General features: G+C 46.7%; 1 protein-coding gene across 1 annotated transcript in view; it reads left to right on the forward strand.

Moving 5' to 3' along the window:
- Window positions 1–17,212, forward strand: part of TCF7L1 (transcription factor 7 like 1) — a 115,179-nt gene that overhangs the window by 88,575 nt on the left and 9,392 nt on the right. The window contains exons 4-7 of the mRNA XM_050937472.1: window positions 3,039–3,122; window positions 6,951–7,083; window positions 8,847–8,949; window positions 15,299–15,382. Coding sequence (XP_050793429.1) covers window positions 3,039–3,122; window positions 6,951–7,083; window positions 8,847–8,949; window positions 15,299–15,382 — 404 coding nt within the window. The remainder of the gene's footprint in view (window positions 1–3,038; window positions 3,123–6,950; window positions 7,084–8,846; window positions 8,950–15,298; window positions 15,383–17,212) is intronic.

The following is a 17,212-nucleotide window of genomic DNA, read 5'->3' on the forward strand; positions in this document are numbered from 1 at the left end:
AAAAGAGGAGACCCTGGCTGAGCACATGGATTTATGGTCTCTTCCCCTGCTGTCCCTGAGACAAGCTGTGTTCTATCAGCTAAACCAAACAAGTGGAGAATGCCAGAGCCCATTCCAGAGTGTGAACCCGATGGCCTTGTGAAAGATCAGCCTAGCCCTTCTTGCTAGAGGCAGACTGATCACAGGGTTGTTTGTACAGGGAGCTGGTTTCCTAGGCTCATGGGTCCAGGGGATGGAGGTTTACAGGGGAGTCGCATCTTATGCGGGGGTTAGGTTCTGAAGGCAGCTTGTAAGGCAAAAATCACGTATAGTCAAATGCTCATTGAGTGGAATGGTGGGCGGAATCGCCCGCACTACAGGTACAGTATTTAAATTGTTTTTTGTTGTTTTGTTGAGCGCGTATAGTTAAAATCACGTAAGGTAAATGTGCCTGTGATGCGACTCCACTGTACATGTCAGGTGAGATCCTGCTTTGCACGGAGAGCCAGAGCCGTGTGACAGGTCAGAATACCACAGGCACCTAAGACCAGCTGAAGTGAGTGAGGACTTTTCAGGTTGTGCTGGGAGGACCGGCCCATGGTCGAGGCAAGCCATGGCATGCTGCCTTCTCTTGAAGGCCACAAACCCAGAGAGAGTGAGGGAGGGCATCGGCCAGGAGAGTATGCAGGGTCGTGTTTTTCCAATCTGCACCTGGCGTGGCGGCATTGACCCTCCTGTTGGTAATGCTGGCCCAGTAGGTGCTCCAGCAGACGCACAATCAGTGGGTTTGCGCCTGTACACTCAGGTCTCAAGCGTCTGTCATGTTGCAGTCTTCACTCCTTGGCAGAACACCCGCCCAGAACAGCTGGATGCCTGCCACAGCAGAGTGGCAGCTGCCATCAGTCCCCAGAGCCCTGGGGGGAGAAAGTCAAGCAGCAGCGTCACAAACAGCAATTATTATTAGGACTTGGAAGTGATCCCGGAAATAGTTTTGGCTCGCGAGTCACCGGGGGCTGCTATGAGAGTTAGGTGACGACTCACAGCCAGAATAGTGACTACTCCAGGGAACACTGCTGAACAGCCCATGTCCATTCATAAAAACTGTGTGTTGCTAACTCTCGTCTTCTACTTTGTGTTTGTACGGTGCCTAGCAACTCTGGGTTGGTCCTTGGACACAGCCGTAAAAAGCATGATGCAGTTCTTATGATGATTGGTGTTTTTCTTAAAGCCTCAACTTCTGGAGTCATGTGAATACATAAGAATTTCCATTTTGAGGTTGTTGGAGTTTTTTAAAAGAGAAATAAGTTTCTGGCTCTCCTGCTTGGTGAGAAAAGCTTGAAAATGTGACCCCAGTGCACCCTAAGATTCAAAAAACAAAACAAAAAAGCACCCACCCAGAAGGCAAATAAATAGAGCCTAAAATGCGTTATCTTAAAATGTCATGGCTTTTAAGGTAATCTCATGATGGGGGGAGGGCTGCTGCTGACTCAGGATTTTATAACATTTGAGATTGACTGTGCTGGAGATGGTGTGGCCTAGTGGACAGAGCACTGGGCTGAGACTCAAGAGACTTGGATTCCATTCCCTGTTCTGCCTCTGGAAACCCCCGTTTTTCTTTTCTTAAATTAGAGTTTTAATACTTAAATTTAGGCGAGGGATTGGAAGAGATTTGGTGTCTGCTATAACAGGAGTTAAAGTAGTTTTTGACATGGTTTAAGCAAGATTTGTTTTATTCTTTTAGTTGTAAAAATTGTGTCTGAATTCTCTGTGTGTTTGTGTGTATTAATTGAGCATTTTGGGGTTTGTTTTTTTAGTAGCATGGGGGAATCTCCCGTGAGGTTTGTGAGATTTAAGGGTTTTGTGGGTCAGAGCGGGATAAAAATGCAAGAGACAATGTAAGAATGGGTAAGAATGGGATTTAAAAAAATAGTCCTGTGGAGGACTCTACTTGACTCCTCAAGACACAATGCCAGTGTCTTTGAGGAGTCAGCGCAGCATGATCCCACGGGAACACAATCTCCCTGACCATTTGCTCAGCCCTGTCTCAGCTCAGCCCTGCCGGAGGATGCCTGAGCCTTCATGTAGTACTGCCTCCTGCAGAACTCAGCCAAAGGCGTCGTGCGCCTGCTGAGCAGAGGGTCCCCTCCACTGCACTTCCATGGTCACCAGCCAGATTTTCAGGGAGCAGGGTTGTGTGCAGATTTTACAGGCTGCCCTTAAATGCATCAGTCTTTAATGGAGATGTAGTTGGGAGGATTGTGAAACAATTTCCCAGACATGGGAATTGATGTCTGTGTTGTATACAGCTCCACGCTGCGTGGAGACCTGTGACTCCAGTATGGTACATGAGAACATAACTGGTAGGGTGATACACACTTGACCTGTAGATCCTGTTGGCCCCAGGGTGACAAGAGCTTAGCTAATCACAGCCTATTACTTAAGAGCAGGAGGTTGTGGAATGATCCGCTAGGGGAAACTAGAGGGGGAACTTGTTGCTAGTAGATTGTGATAAGGGAGCAAGCTGTGTAATTAACGAAGGGGAGGTGGTGTGGGTGCAACTTAGAGTTCCCATGTCCAAGGGCATGCCGCTCCACACTGGGACCATGCAGATGGCTCACGAGCAGAGAGATGCTCCCTTTCTATACCTTCCACAGGGTGGCTGAGTCATTGATTGGGAGGACTTGGCCTGTTTGGTGGGGACGAGGAGGGTTTGGGTGAGAGAAGTGTATCACCCTAGTGCAAAATGCTGATGCCTCCCAGCTGCTCCTAGCTGAGCTGGCTAAGAGATGCTCACAAATTCACAATTCCTCAAGGCCTGCTGTGGTTAAAGCTGGCTGTTGTGTGACTGTAGTTTGGCATTACTATATTATTGTAACCCTCCACTGACCTTGGAAGTGACTGACCAGAGCCGGGACACAGGCCCTGCGGTATCAGAATTGTTTTAAATGCCAAACTTCTGACATGCTCCACAAATCCCTCTTGTGAAAGCAGCTGGGCTTAGGGGAGTCCCCTTTCCTTACAGAGTTGTTTTCATCCTTTTAAATCTGGGTTTCTTCCAGTACCTGCAGATGAAGTGGCCGCTTCTTGATGTTCCGGCTGGTGCTACGCTGAAAGATAGCAGATCTCCATCGCCCGCACACTTAGTAAGTGCTTCTCTGCTTGATTGTACGCTAACTTTCCTGAACAGCTTTGGCTGGAGGATTCCCTGCATGCACAGCTTGCTTTTTCTTCCTGTAGCTGCACCTGGTCCACCTGACTAGGCACATATCACAGGCAGAATCTCCACCCAACGCTCTCCCTCAGCTTGGTGTCTCTTGTTATATCCCCCAGACCATATACACCTTCTGGAAACCACATCATAAAGGGCAAAGTTTTATGTGAGAGTAATTAACCAGTGGAAATAACCTAGGGATACGGAATCTCTTTCTAAAAGACATGCTCTCGTTCAGCCAGGAGTTCTTGGGCTGGATGCTGGGATCACTGGGTGACATTCTTTGACCTGTGCTGTACGGGAGGTCAGATCAGATGACTGTAAAGGTCCCTTCTGGTTTTAGAATCTGTAAATATGTCAAACAGGAAGTGAAAATTTAAGCATCAATTCTGAGTGACAAGAGAAAAGGGGAGACAAGACAAGTGAGATAATCTCTCTCATCTCTTCTGCTCTGTGGAGCTTGAAGTGGAGCTTCACCAGCAGAAGTTGGTCCAGTAAAAGATATGGCCACACCCACCTTATCTCTCTTGTATCCTGGGACCAACATGGCTACAAGACTTCAGACAAGAAGAGAAAGAAGAGGTTTCTGTGGGTGCCTACACCTGGTGCGGTATCAGGTGATAAGCCTGGGTCACAAATAAAGGCAGATAAAGGGTTGCAATGACACATTAAGGATGACGTTTTCAAATCTGTGGGCTAAAATTAGGCACCTAAGTAAGAGGCCTGGTTTTCAGAGCTGGCGAGAGCACAATTCCCACTGCCTTTAATGGAGGCTGTATGTGATCCAAGCCCTTGAGAATCAGGCCAGTTTTATGCTGGTGCTGAAGTACTGCGTGAGTTCAAGGCATCATAACTTCAGGCATCCCAGTTGTGAGCATTTTGGCCTAAGGTCTCAGGTCCCTCAGTGCCCCCTAGACCCGTGGGGATAGTGGGTGGATGAGTTCCCATGTGCTCATGCTTGGGATGGGGTGGAGTGACATAAACTGCATTCCCAGTCTTTTCTGCGGCGTCTCCCAGCACTTAGCAAGGCTCCTGTTCTGTGTGTCTGTCCCTCCATGTTAGGTAGCTGCCAAGCCCAGGCCAAATACTAATCACTGTTAGTGGCTGCAAAGGAATTTTTTGTAATTATTCTTGGTTTTGCTGCAGGAAGATACCTGGGAGGGTTTGGTGGTGTTTCTTAAACACTCAGCGTTGTACCAGATTTGGTGTCTCCCGGTTTTGCTGGAGAATTTTGTTGTGAGGCATTAGATCTTTCTTGTGAACTCTCACCTGTTTGTTGAAAGCCGGGTTCTGAATTTAATAAAGATAGTTTTTCCTCCTGAATTGTACATTAAGCATTGGAACAAGTAGAGGTTAACAAAAACAAATTAAGTTTTAAAGGAGTTTTAATGGGCCTACCTAAAATGCAACTGCAGGGTTGAGGCCATGATCCCTTGGACTAAGGATTGGATTCTCCAAAGACAAATGAGATGGGTATTTCCTAATGCCTCTCAATTGGTTGGCTTCCAGTTTCCTTTCTTCTGCGAGGTCACAATTTCACTAATTCTCCAGTGGCCATCGAGTCTTCCAGGGCAGACAAGACTTGTATTTGCAATGTAAAAAGCAAGCAGGAAAAAAAGGAACATTTCAGGCATTCTATAACCATTGTAAAGGAGTTAAAAAGGACCCAAGCCTTGGTTAATTTTTTCCTTTGCGGGTGATCTTTTAAGTTGTGTTCAAAATAATTTTCTTAGGGAGGAAGCCAAGAGGGAATACAGAAATACCCATCTCCATTTGTTCTGGAGCATCCAGCCCTTCCTTCAAGAGATGGTTGTTTCAATCCTGCAGCTGGACAGACTCACCTGGTTCCTGAGGCTGTTTGGTTCTCTCTGTGCTGTGAGAGTTCATGATTCAAAACCTGTCACTGGAAACCTCAGTGCACACGAGGGATTAGATACTCTGGTATTTCAGTCAGCTTCCCCCCATCCCAATGCAGTGTTTGCTCTGGTCCCTTTCTCATCCCCATCCCCTGCCAGCCCTGTTTATTCCATCCTCTATCGCTAAGATTGCAAAACTGCGGTCATTATAACCCCTGGTTCCCACTCGCTGTGAGCTTTGCAAAGTGTTTGCCTCTGGGCCTGACGTTTTCCAGGGTTGGCCGCTGCCCAAAGTGAATTTTTCATTCTTTTACGTTTGAGTAAAACCCCTCGAGGCGTGTTGAGTTCTAGAAGATTGACTAACGTCACACTTTTCTGCAGGCTACAGGGGAAAGGTCACGCCTGAAACCTGAGAACTTGGCCTGGACGTAGATCTCCTGTGAGATAGAGCAGGACGAAGCTGAAAAGAATTGCTTTAGATTTAACAGAGATGCCCCCTTGAAAACTACATACAGTGCATGTGCAGTAAAGGATGGGCTCGGGCGCATGTGCCAGCTCCTGGAGTGTTTGCAAGCTTTGTGGATGAAGCATCTGAATTTGTAAGCTCCACCAGCCCGCAGTGAATTGCACAGAATACAGAATGAACAGCTGTTTGCCTTGTGGCCAAGTGGCTATGCACCCAGAGCGAGCAGCTCCTGGCCTGCAGGGTCCAAATGCAACAGCTGGAGAGCAGAGTTGATGAGCTGGAGGAGCAGAGAGAGGGAACAGTCTACAGAGGAGGCATAGAAAGACGTTGTGGAGTAAGCCACTGAATTAACATCCCTGATCTTCCACTTGAAGGAGCCAGTGACATGATGGAAGGGCATCTAGTTGGGATGGACCTCTTTGTGACCACGCTAGTGGAGGCTGATGATTCCTCACACACCGAGGGGTCGCTCCAGGGCAGGGGGACACAATTGGAACTAGATAAGTTCATGGAGGATAGGCCCGTCAATGACTATTGGGCAGGATGGTGTCCCTTGCCTCTGTCTGCCAGAAGCTGGGAATGGGTGACAGGCGATGGATCACTTGATAGTTACCAGTTTTGTTCATTCCCTCTGGGGCACCTGGCATTGGCCACTGTCAGTAGACAGGGTACTGGGCTAGATGGACCTTTGGTCTGACCCAGTATGGCCGTTCTTATGTTGTTATGTTGGGAGAAGCAGAGAGGCCATCGTGATCGAGGAGTGGATCAGGAATGCAGACAGCTGGGAGCGTGGTGTTGGTGAGAACTGTTTGGTGACTCGCCTGCTGGTGTGAAGGTTGTGTGGGTGACACAGGATATCCAGACTGTGGAGGAGATCTCCGGCTATGTGAAAGCTGGGGTTGGTATAACTTTAGAAATGGAGGACCTGATATGCCAGAGAGCTGTGAAGGGAGGTGACCTCCAGAGCATCCCACAGTATCTCTTTTTACAAAAACACAGTGAACATTCCAGTAGCATATGAAATGCAGTGTAGAGATGAAACCCTCCGTCTGGGTGCAGCAAGAGATTCTGGTGGATGTAGAGACAGCAGTTCTGGGATGTGTCATCCCTGCAGCTAAACTACAGGGCAGCAAGGATAAAACTTTCAAAAGTACCTGAGACCCACTTTCAAAAGTGGCTTTGCCACTTAGGAGCCTAAATCTCATTGAATGTCCATGGGACTCAGACCCCTAAATGTCTAATTCACCTTTGAAAATGGGACTTAGGTGTCTTTGATAATTTTACCCTAAATCGCTGTTGGACAGAGGACTCCTATGTCACTTGGATCCTTTTGAAATTCGTACCCGGATCCCCTTCTACCCTGCTCTTTTGTTTCCTTCTGCAGAGGATTCTGCATTTATTTTTCAAGTACAAATGCTTTCTTCCTTTTCTCTTGCAGTCAAACAAAGTGCCCGTTGTGCAGCACGCGCATCACATGCACCCGCTGACCCCACTCATCACGTACAGCAGCGACCACTTCTCCCCGGGCTCACCTCCTTCCCACCTCTCGCCAGAGATCGATCCAAAGACAGGTGAGCTGTTGGGGCACAGAAGCTGGCATGTAAGGGGGTTCCCAGAGTGAGTCGGTCAGACACAGGGACAGATGAGGCAGAGTACTAGGATACTAGCAAGGACCATAGAAATCTTTGGGTGGTTTCCCTTCCAGATTTGTGACTTTGCTGCAGAGGCTTTTTGACTTTCCTAACTCTTGCAATGCCATCTGGTACTAACTGTCTGACTCAAGGACCATCATCCACAGTGAACTGCTGCTGCATCAGATTTTAAAGGAAAACCCACCAAATTTCACAAGCTACTCAAAAGGGACCTGTGGTCCTGACTGTGCTGACATTAAAGCAGCAGTTGGCTTTGGGAGATGCAAGACCCAGCTTGTCTGAGGATGCAGAGAAGCTAGACATACTTGGTAGGGGATGTACCTATGTACTTATTGGCTGGCTTAGCCAGGAAGATTGCAAATTACCAAGCCATCCTGGCACAATACAGTGTTTGTTTCTAGGTCAAGCACTTCCCATTCAGAGAGGATCCAGACTAGTCATGTCATTCCTGGAAGGCTGCCCATGCCTCACGGATGACACAGCATGGGCAGCCTTCATCAGCCAATGTGCACATGAGGGTGTTTGACCTGCTGTTTGAGGGACCAGCTATAAATTCGGCGATTCCTTGGCTAGATTGCTTGGCCTGACACAGCCTTTCTACTGGAATTGGTACACATGGTTCCACTCCCAGCTTTCATCCGCTTCTCCCCGCCCTGTCGTAAAACACTCCCAGCAAAGGAGTTGAGTGAAGTAGCGGTACGCAGGCCAACCACCTGCAGGATGTTGGCTGAAACACACAGCTAGCATTGGACAGAGAACAGACAGCCTGGGACGGTTTTTACCATCAGACCCTTATCCATTCTCTTTGGCGAACATCTGACCTGTTTCCAGGTTACAGAGAACACTGGTGACAGTACAAAGGGGATATGCCATTCAGCTCAAAGCACTCTCTGGTGGACCAGCAATGGTCCCGTGTCTCTTTACCGGAAGAGCAGCAGTACACTTCAGATGTGGGAGTACCTACAAGTGCTCTCTCCTCTGACAGCTGCAAAACCAGGACAGTAGGGATTTTCCCTGCTGCCATCTCACCCACACATCAGGCTTGCTTGCCCATTATGGGGTACTGTACCCTCCCTGCTTCTGCCACACCTAGGAGGAGCCTGATCCTGCATCTTGTCCAGGGTAGGGCTTGTAAAGACCTGGCTGTGGCCATGGGGCTTCTTGTTTGTGTAAAAATCAGCAAGTCCTGCGGTAAACTGATATGAAGAGCTCACACCCTGTGAACCGATGTACTTCCTATGCCCCCGGCTTTCCCTGGCCCCTGGTAACCAGCACAAGGCAGGCAGTGTGAGGAGCGGGGCAAACTGGGTATTAGCTTTGAGTCTCAGGTCCTGGTTGGGCAGCATTAAAGGTTGTTACATGTGTGTGTAGGGGGGTTTCTTTCCTCCATTTGCAATGATCTCTGTGCTCAGCCATCCTGCCTGGAAGGCCCCTTTGGGAAGAACATCTCCCTGTGTTGAGCAGACTGCCAGGAGATACCAGCTCAGAGTACCAGGACTAGCCAGGAAGAAATACCATGCCATGGTGTTGGAGCATGCACATCCTTTTACAGAGCACGGTTCCTGCATTCAGTGTACTGGCGAGGTAGTGCAGGAGTGTGAGCAGCCTAGCCTGACAGCTGTGACCCTGGGATGCCATTACGGTGATTTAATGCCTGTTGTTTTTTTTCTCCCCCATCACAGGAATTCCACGACCACCTCACCCTTCAGAACTGTCTCCTTATTACCCGCTGTCTCCTGGCGCTGTTGGCCAAATTCCTCATGCATTAGGCTGGCTTGTACCACAGTAAGGATCAAGATACCCTATAACCTTTCCTTTCCTTGCGCCTCCTGCTTCTCACCTACTGTGGCAGATTTCCGTCTGCAAGCGTAGAATTCTGCACCTTCTCAACTGACTGAATCGGAATTTCTGCTGCAGCTGGACCCTTTCCAGTTCTGTGCTGTTGTTCCCTGTGCCTGCTGTGGATTGGACCAGGTTCCACATGCTTCAAGTGTCCACTGAGTTCCCTCTCGCCTCCGCAATCACTATTTTTTTGCGATATTACCGACAAAAACTATGTTAACCTATAGTTGGAGAGTGGAGAGCACATGAGTCATTTAGGATCAAATACCTTACAGGGCTCTTGTGGGTAGCCTCCAGACCAGCATGAGAAACCCAGGAAATTCCAAGTTTAAGTTTAACTTAAAAGAAATCCAAGCATGACAAGGTCTAGAAATGCAGATAGGCTCTCCAAACAACCTTAACTCTGCCCTGAAGTGTCATCATGTGATAGAATCATAGATTAGGGCTGGAAGAGAGCCCAGGAGGTTATCTAGTCCAACCCCTTGCCCAAAGCAGGACCAACCCCAACTAAATGTTGTGAGCAAGACACAGGAAGTCATTCTTCCGCTCTGCTCTGCACTGGTTAGGCCTCAACTGGAGTATTGTGTCCAGTTCTGGGCACTGCATTTCAAGAAAGATGTGGAGAAATTGGAGAGGGTCCAGAGAAGAGCAACAAGAATGATTAAAGGTCCAGAGAACATGACCTATGAAGGAAGGCTGAAAGAATTGGGTTTGTTTAGTTTGGAAAAGAGAAGACAGAAGGGACATGGTAGCAGTTTTCAGGTATCTAAAAGGGTGTTATAAGGAGGAGGGAGAAAACTTGTTCACTTTAGCCTCTAAGGATAGAACAAGAAGCAAGGGGCTTAAACTGCAGCAAGGGAGGTTTAGGTTGGACATATAGGAAAACGTTCCTAACTGTCAGGGTGTTTAAACACTGGAATAAATTGCCTAGGGAGGTTGTGGAATCTCCATCTCTGGAGATACTTAAGAGTAGGTTAGATAAATGTCTATCAGGGATGGTCTAGACAGTATTTGGTCCTGCCCTGAAGACAGGGGACTGGACTCAATGACCTCTTGAGGTCCCTTCCAGTCCTAGAATCTATGAATCTATGAATAAATCATCCCAGCCAGGGCTTTGCCAAGCTGGGCCTTAAAAATCTCTAAGGATGGAGATGTCACCACTCTCTTAGTGAAATAGTTGTTCCGCAGAAAGGGACCTAGAGGTTACAATGGACAAGAAGCTGGATATGAGTGAGCAGTGTGCTCTCGTTGCCAAGAAGGCTAACAGCATATGGGCTGCATTGGTAGGAGCATTGCCAGCAGATCGAGGGACATGATCATTCCCCTCTATTCAGCACTGATGAAGCCACATCTGGACTATTGCATCGAGTTTTGGGGGGGCCCCCAATACAGAAAGGATGTGGACAAATTGGAGACAGTCCAACGGAAGGCAATGAAAATGATCAGGGGGCTGGAGCACATGACTTACGAGGAGAGGCTGAGGGAACTGGGCTTATTTAGTCTGAAGAAGAGAAAATTGAGGGGGGATTTGATAGCAGCCTTCAACTACCTGAAGGGGGTTCCAAAGAGGATGGAGCTTGGCTGTTCTCAGTGGTGGCAGATGACAGAACAAGAAGCAATGGTCTCAAGTTGCAGTGCGGGAGGTCTAGGTTGGATATTAGGAACTGCCGCTTAGCCAGTCGGTCTCCAGCCTTTAGCACTACATGGGATTGTTTCATCCGAAGTGCAGTACTCTGCACTTGTTCTTGTTGAACCTCATCAGATTTCTTTTGGCCCAATCCTCCAACTTGTCTAGGTCACTCTGGACCTATGCCTACGCTCCAGCATATCTATCTCTCCCCCAAGTTTAGTGTCATCTGCGAACTTGCTGAGGGTGCAATCCTTCCCATCATCCAGATCATTAATGAAGATGTTGAACAAAATGGGCCCTAGGAACGACCCCTGGGGCACTCCACTTGATACCGGCAGCCAACTAGAAATCGAGCTGTTGATCACTACCTGTTGATCCTGACAATCTAGCCAGCTTTCTATCCACCTTATAGTCCATTCATCCAATCCATACTTTTTTTGACTTGCTGGCCAGAATACTGTGGGAGACCCTTTCAAAAGCTTTGCTAAAGTCAAGGAATAACACGTCCACTGCTTTCCCCATATCCACAGAGCCAGTTATCTTATCATAGAAGGCAATCAGGCTGGTCAGGCATGACTTGCTCTTGGTGAATCCATGCTGACTGTTCCTGATCATCTTCCTCTCCTCCAAGTGCTTCAGAATTGATTCCTTGAGGACCTGCTCCTTGATTTTTCCAGGAACTGAGGTGAGGCTGACCGGTCTGTAGTTCTCCAGATTTTTCTTCTTCCCTTTTTTAAAGAAGGGCACTATATTTGCCTTTTTCCAGTTGTCCGGGACCTCCCCCAATCACCACGAGTTTTCAAAGATAATGGCCAATGGCTCTGCAATCATATCAGCCAACTCCCTCAGCACCCTCGGATGCATTAGATCCGGCCGGCATGTCCAGGTTTCTAAATAGTCCTTAACCTGTTCTTTCACTACTGAGGGCTGCTCATCTCCTCCTCATACTGTGCTGCTCAGTGCAGTAGTCTGGGAGCTGACCTTGTTTGTGAAGACAGAGGCAAAAAAAGCATTGAGTACTTCAGCTTTTTCCACATCCTCTGTCACTCGGCTGCCTCCCCCATTCAGCAAGGGACCCACACTTTCCTTGACTTTCTTCTTGTTGCTAACATACCTGTAGAAACCGTTCTTATTACCCTTCACATCCCTTGCTAGCTGCAACTCCAGTTGTGCCTTGGCCTTCCTGATTATACCCCTGCATGCGCGAGCAATATTTTTATACAAAGCTGTTGCCAAACTGGATCAGCCTTGTGTCCATCTACTCCAGCATCTTGTCCTTTAATGTGACCAGCACCAGATGCATTACAGGGAACGTGCAAGAGACCCCACAGTAGGCAGTTTTGGGATAACCTGACCCCCCAGCATAGTCCCTAATTGTTAAAGAATGGGTTAAAACTGAAGCCTAAGATTACTATTCCTCCCAAGATGTTTGTATAATTAATTATTCTAACTCTGGTTTCTCTTGTTGTTCATTTATATGCCCAATCCCGTTTTCTGTCTTGCTAAATTCTTGGCCTTGAAGACTTCCTGTGGTAATGAGTTCCACAGGCTAATCACATGTGGAAAAAGTATTCCCTTTCCTCAGTTTTGAATTGTTCACCTTTGAGTTTTATTGAACTGTCCCCTTGTTCTTACATTATGAGGTGGGAAAACAACACCAATCATTTCCATCTCTCTTCATAGGAGAGTTTTTACCAGGCCTTTAATCACTCTCATTACCCTTCTCTGAACCCCTCTAGTTCCGCAACTTCCTTTATCATATGGGTGCCCAGTGCTGCACACAGGATCCAGATGAGGCTACCCTATTAGTGTCTGTAATGGCTTTATAGTACTCTCTGTTGTTCTCCATCCCATTCCTTATGCAGCCTAACATCCTGGTTACTTGTGTGACTGCAGCTGAACCTGAAGCAGAGCTCTCCACTGCGTTACACACACTGTGAGACCCAGGGTCTTTTTTTGAGTTGATACAGAAGTCTTTGAGGTGTATTAAAGTGCGTTCTTTCAATGAGTATTACTTTGCATTTATAAATATTGAACTAAATCTGCCATCTTGTTGCCCAGTCACCTGAATCTGAAGTTCCTCACAGTCCTGTCTGGATTTAACCAAATATCTTTGTCATCTACAGATATTACTCCCTCACTGTTCACCCCATTTTCCTGGCCATTAATAAATATATTAAACAAAACTGGCCCTGATACAGATCCTTGTCGCCCCTGCTTTTAACTTTTTTTTGGTCCACTTATTCCTGCTTTTTCTCCTGCTAGTTTTTGATCTCTGGCGATGTTTTACCTCTCACCGCATGTCAATTTAGCTTCTGTAGTAGCCTCTTGAAAGACTTTGTCAGAAGCCTTTTTCAAAGTCTAAATAAATGATGTCATCTTCTCCTTTATCCCCTACTTTATCAACACGTTTAGAGAATTCCAACAGAAGAGTGAGACGCAGTTTTAGTGAGACACAATTTTATTTCAGAGAAACCATGTTGGTTAGACCCTAGCATGTCATGTTCGTCCACATCTTATTATTCTGTTTTTAATTATTGTTTCAACAAATTTACCAGGTACAGATGTACAGCTGACCGGTCTGTTATTCCCCAGATCACCCTTAGAACTTTTTTAAAATACAGGTATAACATTTACAGCCTTCCAATCCTCTGGTACAGTAGCTGCTTTCAATAAGAGATTGCACAACTTTGCTGACAGCTCAGCCACTTCATACTTTAACTCCTTCAGAGCTCTTGCATGGACCATCTGGGTCTGGTAACTTATTGCTTCTTAAACTATCAATTTCTTTCAGCACCTCTGCTTCTGACACCTTAGTCACTAATAGAACCTTTATCCGTATTACCAGGCAAGAATGGGACCAGGATGGGTCTCTCTTCAATACTGATGCAAAAAAGTCATTTAGCTTCTCAACAATGCCCTTATCTTCCTTAATTGTGCTTTTTAAACCCTGATGATCCACCAGTCCACTCATAGGCTTTCTGCTTCTGATTTACTTATAGAATTTCTAGTATTTGATCTTTATACCTTTAGTGCTCTGCTTTTTGAAATCCATTTTAACCCTCCTTCTTATATATTGCCTCCTGTAACATCTATGATGATGCATTTTAGTATTTGTGATTCCATATTGGATTAAATTGATATTTAAAGTCACAAGATTTTTTTCTTTCCTCCTTATTGTGTCATACAGGGCAGAATACGGGTGTTTGGGATCCCTGTGCATTTCTATTCCATAAATGTTTGGTTTTCTTTTAAATTTAATCTTATATTTTACTTTTGGGGGGCTTAGAGTGCTTGTTTTTGTGATCATTACATCAGCTCTGTAATGTATTTTACCCTGAATTGCTAATAACAGATATGAGTAACCTTGACTCCCTCTTAATGTAATTTTGTGGGTATTCCTTGGTCTTTAAAAAACTTAGTAAAAATTGCATACCTGAACCCTGGCCAGGAACCCAAAATAACATTTCCATGTGATATTTCTAATGGTTTGAACATGTACAGTATCAGCCTTCCATATATAAGTAAACTTTCAGGGGAAGAGTCACTGGGATGCTGTTGCTACCTTCGGCTGTTCTGCAGCAGAAAGCAGCCTGAGCACATAGGCCAGGTAAGCTGGCTTTATGGTAGCTTTGCATCACCAGAGCAATGAAGAGCAGCTGGGAAGGAACAGAACTGTCTCTCTCGTATATTCCGGCCCCCTTCCCCCCCCCCCCCCCCCACATCCCCCACACTTGAAGAATTACTTCCTTTCAAAATGGCCACGTCCAGCTGTTCTCAGTGGCAGCAAGGCCCCATGTTGCCCTCAGTTAAGATGCCCTCTTTTAAAAATGGATACCACTTCCCATTGTTCCCGGTAGGAGTGAAGCCAACGTGTCTTTGGGGAGAAGTAAAACCCCTATGTTGTGGGTGTCAGGAGGAGGAAATGAGCAGGTGGTTAGAGGCAGGAGTCATCTTTGTTAAGGGCAATCTGTGGCCTCAGTCCCATAGGAACAATGGGAGATGGTTGCCATTGTAGGAGGGCATTTTCAGAGAGGGGCAGACTTTTTTCTCAGTCTCATTGAGACCTGTAAGAGATGGGTAGCATTTTGCAAAAGGCCAGTTCTTCGTGGAATGAAGTAGAACATAATTCTTCAGCCTCTGCTGAAGAAGAAACTTTCCATTGTGGAGAATAATGGCAAAAAATGATCAGAAACCCTAAACAGATTCTTTAGATGTAGCCTATGAACAAGATTTCAGTGAGTTTTAACTGTGCGGGAGGTTTGAAGAGTCTTGTGTTGTTCTATTGTTAAGATAATTCAAGAGACACTCAAAAAGGACTGAGGGAGTGGGAGCTTCAGTTATTAAAGGACCCATTTTAAAGTTATTTTGAACTCAAAAAATTAATGGATTTATTTGTAAATTCTCAGAAACATATTCTGTGTTCAAAGAGTAAGTGCTTTAATTTTGTGCAGGACATGCTGTATTTGGCATACCTAACAAAGAGGGCTACTCTTGCTTTAAGTACAAAAGCCAGCCTGAAGTACAGAGCTGTGACAGGCATCTTCAGAACATAATCAGAGGGGAACAGGTTCTTGTGGCTTCCCTGTGTGTGATGGTTTTTCTTCCTTTTGTGCTTCTAGTAAGGACTTTTTTTTTTTTCCCCTTGCTCATCCATTTTAGGCAAGGACAGCCAGTGTACTCCATTCCTCCCGGGGGATTCAGGCACCCATATCCTGCCCTAGCTATGAATGCCTCAATGTCCAGGTGAGTCCACACTGGAGTGGAAGGGATGTTGGCAGGGGTAGGTTTCAGTCGGGATTAGAATTAGAGAGTGCAAAAGCTTAACAAGACCCTCAATGCCAAGCAGACAAACCCCCTTTCCTGTAGAGGCAGGGGTTGTGGTAATAGAGGTCTTCCTGGAAGAACATTTGTGCTGAGCAAATGGGAAGCTCTGTGACACAAACGCAGAAGAACAAAGAGCCGGGGAAAACAGGCGAAGTTCTGCTTAACAGCTAACAGCTTGAATCCCTGTGGCCCACAAGCTGAATGGGGAAGGCCCCTGTCCAGTGGCTTCTGCAGGCCCCAGAGACGGGACTTGTGAATTTGTCTCCACTCTCAGAGGCCAGGAGTGCTCCCATGTGCCACTCAGAACCACTGAAATCTGTTACCTGTGGGAGGGATTGCATCTCTGCTCTGGGGCAAGCGGCCCCTCTATCCTCCGCCTGTCGATGGGTGTCATGTTGGAGGTTCTCATGATGAAACTTTTCAGTATTTCTTCTTAGCAGCTTCAGTGGGGGGTTTCTTGTTTCATTGAAAAAAAGAAAAGTGAATACATGTTTTCCAGCCTTGTTGTGTTCGAGCCATTGTGGCTGAAGCCTAAAACTAGTTGGGGTAGAGATGTGCCTATCTGCACACAAGACCAGTACAATTTATACCTGCGTGACTAGCTGAGGGCCATTCTTTGAGGGGGAGCACCACCTTCCCTTTTTGCCAACCTGGGATTTGGGGGAAATGGGAAAGATGCCTTCGGGTTCTCCTTAAGAACGAGGCCTTCACTCCCCATCCCAGAGCACCAAGAGAGGAGGACTGCCCAGCCTGCGTTCTGTGCATTGCAGACCTTCTCTGAAGCACCACCACAAGGCTAAGAAATTGCTGGATCCATGTTACACAGTGGAAGATGATTGCCTTACTTTATACTAGACACTTATGGCACTGTTGGCACACTGCCCTTACCTTACTTTGTGTCAGAACTTAGACACAAATTAATTGCTCCCCTACCCGTCTCTGCTCTGGCTCCCAGCTTGCGCTGTGTTTGGTCTCGTAATTACTAGTTGAGCACCATCATCCGTCTTGGATGTGATGCTGTGTTCTGAACAGTCTGCTGTCTTTCCAGTGAGATTGTCAGTGTCACTTAGGCCTTTTGGAAAATCCCATCCGCAAGAGTTTAAATATGGAGAGGCCTACATCCCCCAGTGGGATCATCTGGTTCTTAGTCCTTTTACTCAGCATCAAAGAGGTTGGTTCTTTCTTCGTCCTCTGTTCAAGCTGTGAGCTCGAGACTTTGGGCTAGACAAGATTTTGTGCTCATGTGGCCATACTGGCCATCTGTAGCATCTCAGTATGTTTTGGGATCAGGTGAGTGGCTGCTCCACATCCACAAAGAGAGGCTGATTTCCCTGTCCACCTTCCTCTCTGATTCTCTCCAACTTGTGGTCATAAGTAAAACAGCAGCAGCTTGTAACGCAGGATGAGAATTCATTGGATTCTGTCCACGTCTCCGCAATGGAGCTGGAACCAGAGTAGGGGATGGTGACAGACAGACTCAGTGTGCCCGGTCAGAGTTTCAGGTGCTTGTTTGTTACCTTGTTTGAGAAGCTGGACAGCCCTATGGTCCTCTGTTCAGTCCCTGTCCATTTAACGAGTTATTCAGTGTACTTGCAATTGCAAGACAAAGGCAGGGGGCCTTTGGGCACTACTTGTGTCACTCCAAGCAATTGCTAGGAGGCCTGATGAGTGTTAGCATTTCCAACCAGGCCTGGAGCAGGAAATACTTTATTTGCTGTCATAGAAGCTGGATCATGGATGCACAAGCCT

This window comes from Gopherus flavomarginatus, chromosome 2, assembly GCF_025201925.1.
Source record: "Gopherus flavomarginatus isolate rGopFla2 chromosome 2, rGopFla2.mat.asm, whole genome shotgun sequence".
NCBI lineage: Eukaryota > Metazoa > Chordata > Testudines > Testudinidae > Gopherus > Gopherus flavomarginatus.